This window comes from Hipposideros armiger, unplaced genomic scaffold, assembly GCF_001890085.2.
Source record: "Hipposideros armiger isolate ML-2016 unplaced genomic scaffold, ASM189008v1 scaffold_301, whole genome shotgun sequence".
NCBI classification, from domain to species: Eukaryota; Metazoa; Chordata; class Mammalia; order Chiroptera; family Hipposideridae; genus Hipposideros; species Hipposideros armiger.
Genome location: NW_017731651.1, coordinates 1,364,340 through 1,367,016, shown reverse-complemented (window position 1 = coordinate 1,367,016; position 2,677 = coordinate 1,364,340). Strand labels below are relative to the sequence as shown.

General features: G+C 34.3%; 1 protein-coding gene across 1 annotated transcript in view; it reads left to right on the top strand.

The window, feature by feature from the left end:
- Nucleotides 1-2,677, top strand: part of CDCA2 (cell division cycle associated 2) — a 59,966-nt gene that overhangs the window by 3,933 nt on the left and 53,356 nt on the right. The window contains exon 5 of the mRNA XM_019659546.1: nt 864-904. Within this exon, the coding sequence (XP_019515091.1) occupies nt 864-904 (41 nt within the window). The remainder of the gene's footprint in view (nt 1-863; nt 905-2,677) is intronic.

Below are 2,677 nucleotides of genomic sequence, written 5' to 3'. Positions count from 1 at the left end.
AAATGAAATTGCCACTTCAAGGAAAAACTGAAATATTTCTTACCAATGAAGAAGTTTGAGTTTTCAAGAGAAAATCAGAATTTTGGAAAACTTGTATTTACCACCATGAGCTCTCTATAACTTCTCAATAGCTGGACATTCCTGATAGATCAGTGGGATATTAATGAATGTGGTATTTAGACATTGCATGATAAAACATGTCAACATTTGGAAAATATGCATAACTGAGTGAACCCGTTTTTTTCAAATGACCAGTGCGTGCAAAATATACCCTCAAATTGCTAGATAGACCCATGAATTTTATCGCAAGAGAATATGCAAAGTTCATTGATATGATTCCATATTTGACATGTTTACAACTAACCTTTAAGAAATCTTTGTAGAGTTTTGTGTTGTATTAAAAGAAGAACATCCACAATTCTGAAAAGCCTAGCATGATACCCTTAATAGATACAATCAGCATGAACTAAAGGTCGTTGGTGTTCTATATAATAATTTTTAAGAAAACTGCTGTTAGAGTAAATACAAGAATGGACTGTGGAGCTATATTGCTGGGATTTGGTTCTTGACTTTATTGTTAATTAGTTGTGGCTTTTGGCAAGTTAATCTCAGTTTCCTCATGTATAAAATGAGGGTGATAATGATAGCAAGGGTTTATGAGGATTAAATAAATTAATAGACATGAAGTACTTACAGTTGTGCCTGGAATATGGTATGCTTTAGATTTATCATTCTTGTTACTTCTGTGAAAAATGAAGATTTTGCTCTCTAACATCTCCTAGCCATACCTGTCCCAACACTTTACTCTTTGCCATTCCTTCCCATACAGTCAATTAAAATTTTTTGTTTAAATTACTGTTTAGTGTGCATATTTAACCATGTAGATATTTACTACAAACTGCTAGTGTGTTATGGTCATATTTCCTTTCTTGCACAACTTTTGTGTTTCCTGTAGTAAATAAGTACTTCTTTTTGGGGGGGCTTGGTCTTTTAATTTATCATATAATCTTATCCCCAAACTTTTGACAGACTTGTAAACCTTAAGAGTCTATGGATTCTTTTCTTTTTTCTTGGTGTCCTTTGTCTTCTCCCTCCTGTTGGTCTGGTTGCCACTAGATTTGTTGGGTAGCTGTCATTTTGTGACTTCCTTTCACCATCCTTGGTAATTCCCTTTTCCCCTCTGATTTGGATTCCTTTGATTTCATATCTTTCTCTTTTCTTGGTTTACTACCTCATTTTTCTGGACCCTCTGCATATCTCATGAAGGTTATTTTACCAGCACATTTGAGTTATAGATTGTTTTAGTATCATAATCTAGGTTGGATGAAGACATTGCTCCATTGTATTTTAGCTTACAGAACTGAAGAATCCTGTTCATTTATTCAGTCAACACATATTTTGATTCCCTATCCTTTATGTGTCCTGCTTTTTCAAAAAATTAAAATATAGTTAAAATATATTAGTTTCACATTAACAAGCTGGCTAGTTAACTTTTGTTTACCTAATGAAGTGATCACCACGATAAGACTATTAACTGTCTGACACCCTACAAAGTTATTACGATATTACTGACTGTATCTCCTATTCTGTACATTGCATCGCTGTGACTTATTTATTTTATAATTGGAAATTTGGACTGCTTTACTCTCATTCGCCTTTTTCTGCCCTTCCCCTCTGGCAATTATCAGTTTGATCTCTTGAGTCTTTTTCTGTTTTATGTGTTTGTTTTTATATTCCACATATAAGTGAATTCATACAGCATTTGTTCTTCTGTCTTATTTCACTCAACATAACACTCTCTAGGTCCATCCATGTTGTTCCAAATGACAAGGTTTCATCCTTTTTTATAGCTGAGTAATATTTCACTGTGAGACAGAAAGTGTGTGTTTGTCTGTGTGTCCCTGTGTCTGTGTGTAGATTGCTTCCATATCTTGACTATTGTAAATAATGCTGCAGTGAACATAGGAGTGTGTATCTTTTTCAGTTAGTGTTTTGGATTTCTTTGGACAGATACCCAAAAGTGGAATTGCTGGGTCATAAGGTATTTCTATGTTTATTTTGAGGAACCTCCATAGTGTTTCCATAGTGGCTGTAGCAATTTGCCATCCCACCAACAGTGCATGATGGTTCCTTTTTCTCCACATCCTCACCAAAACTTGTTGTTTGTTGTCTTTTTGATAATAGTCTGACAGGTGTGGGGTGATATCTCATTGTGGTTTTGATTTGCATTTCCCTGATGATTAGTGATGTTGAACACCTTTTCATGTATTTGTTGGCTATCTGTTTATCTTCTTTGGAAAAATGTCTTATTGAGATCTTCTGCCCATTTTGTAGTTGTATTGTTTGGTTTTTTGCAATTGAGTTGTAGGAGTTCTTTATATATTTTGGGTATTAGACCCTTACCAGACATAGAATTTGCACATATTTTCTCCCTCTTGGTAGACTTCCTTTTCATTTTGTTGATGATGTTCTTTGCTGTGTGGAAGCTTTTTAGTTTGGTGTAGTCTCACTTGTTTATTTAGGCTTTTGTTGCTTTTGCTTTGATGTTAGATAAAAAAGTCCACCAAACTAATGTCAAAGAGCTCACCGCCTACTTTCTCATGGAGCTTTATGCTTTCAGGTTTTAGGTTCAAGTCTTTAATTAATCCATTTTGAGTTAATTTTTGTGTATGTGGAA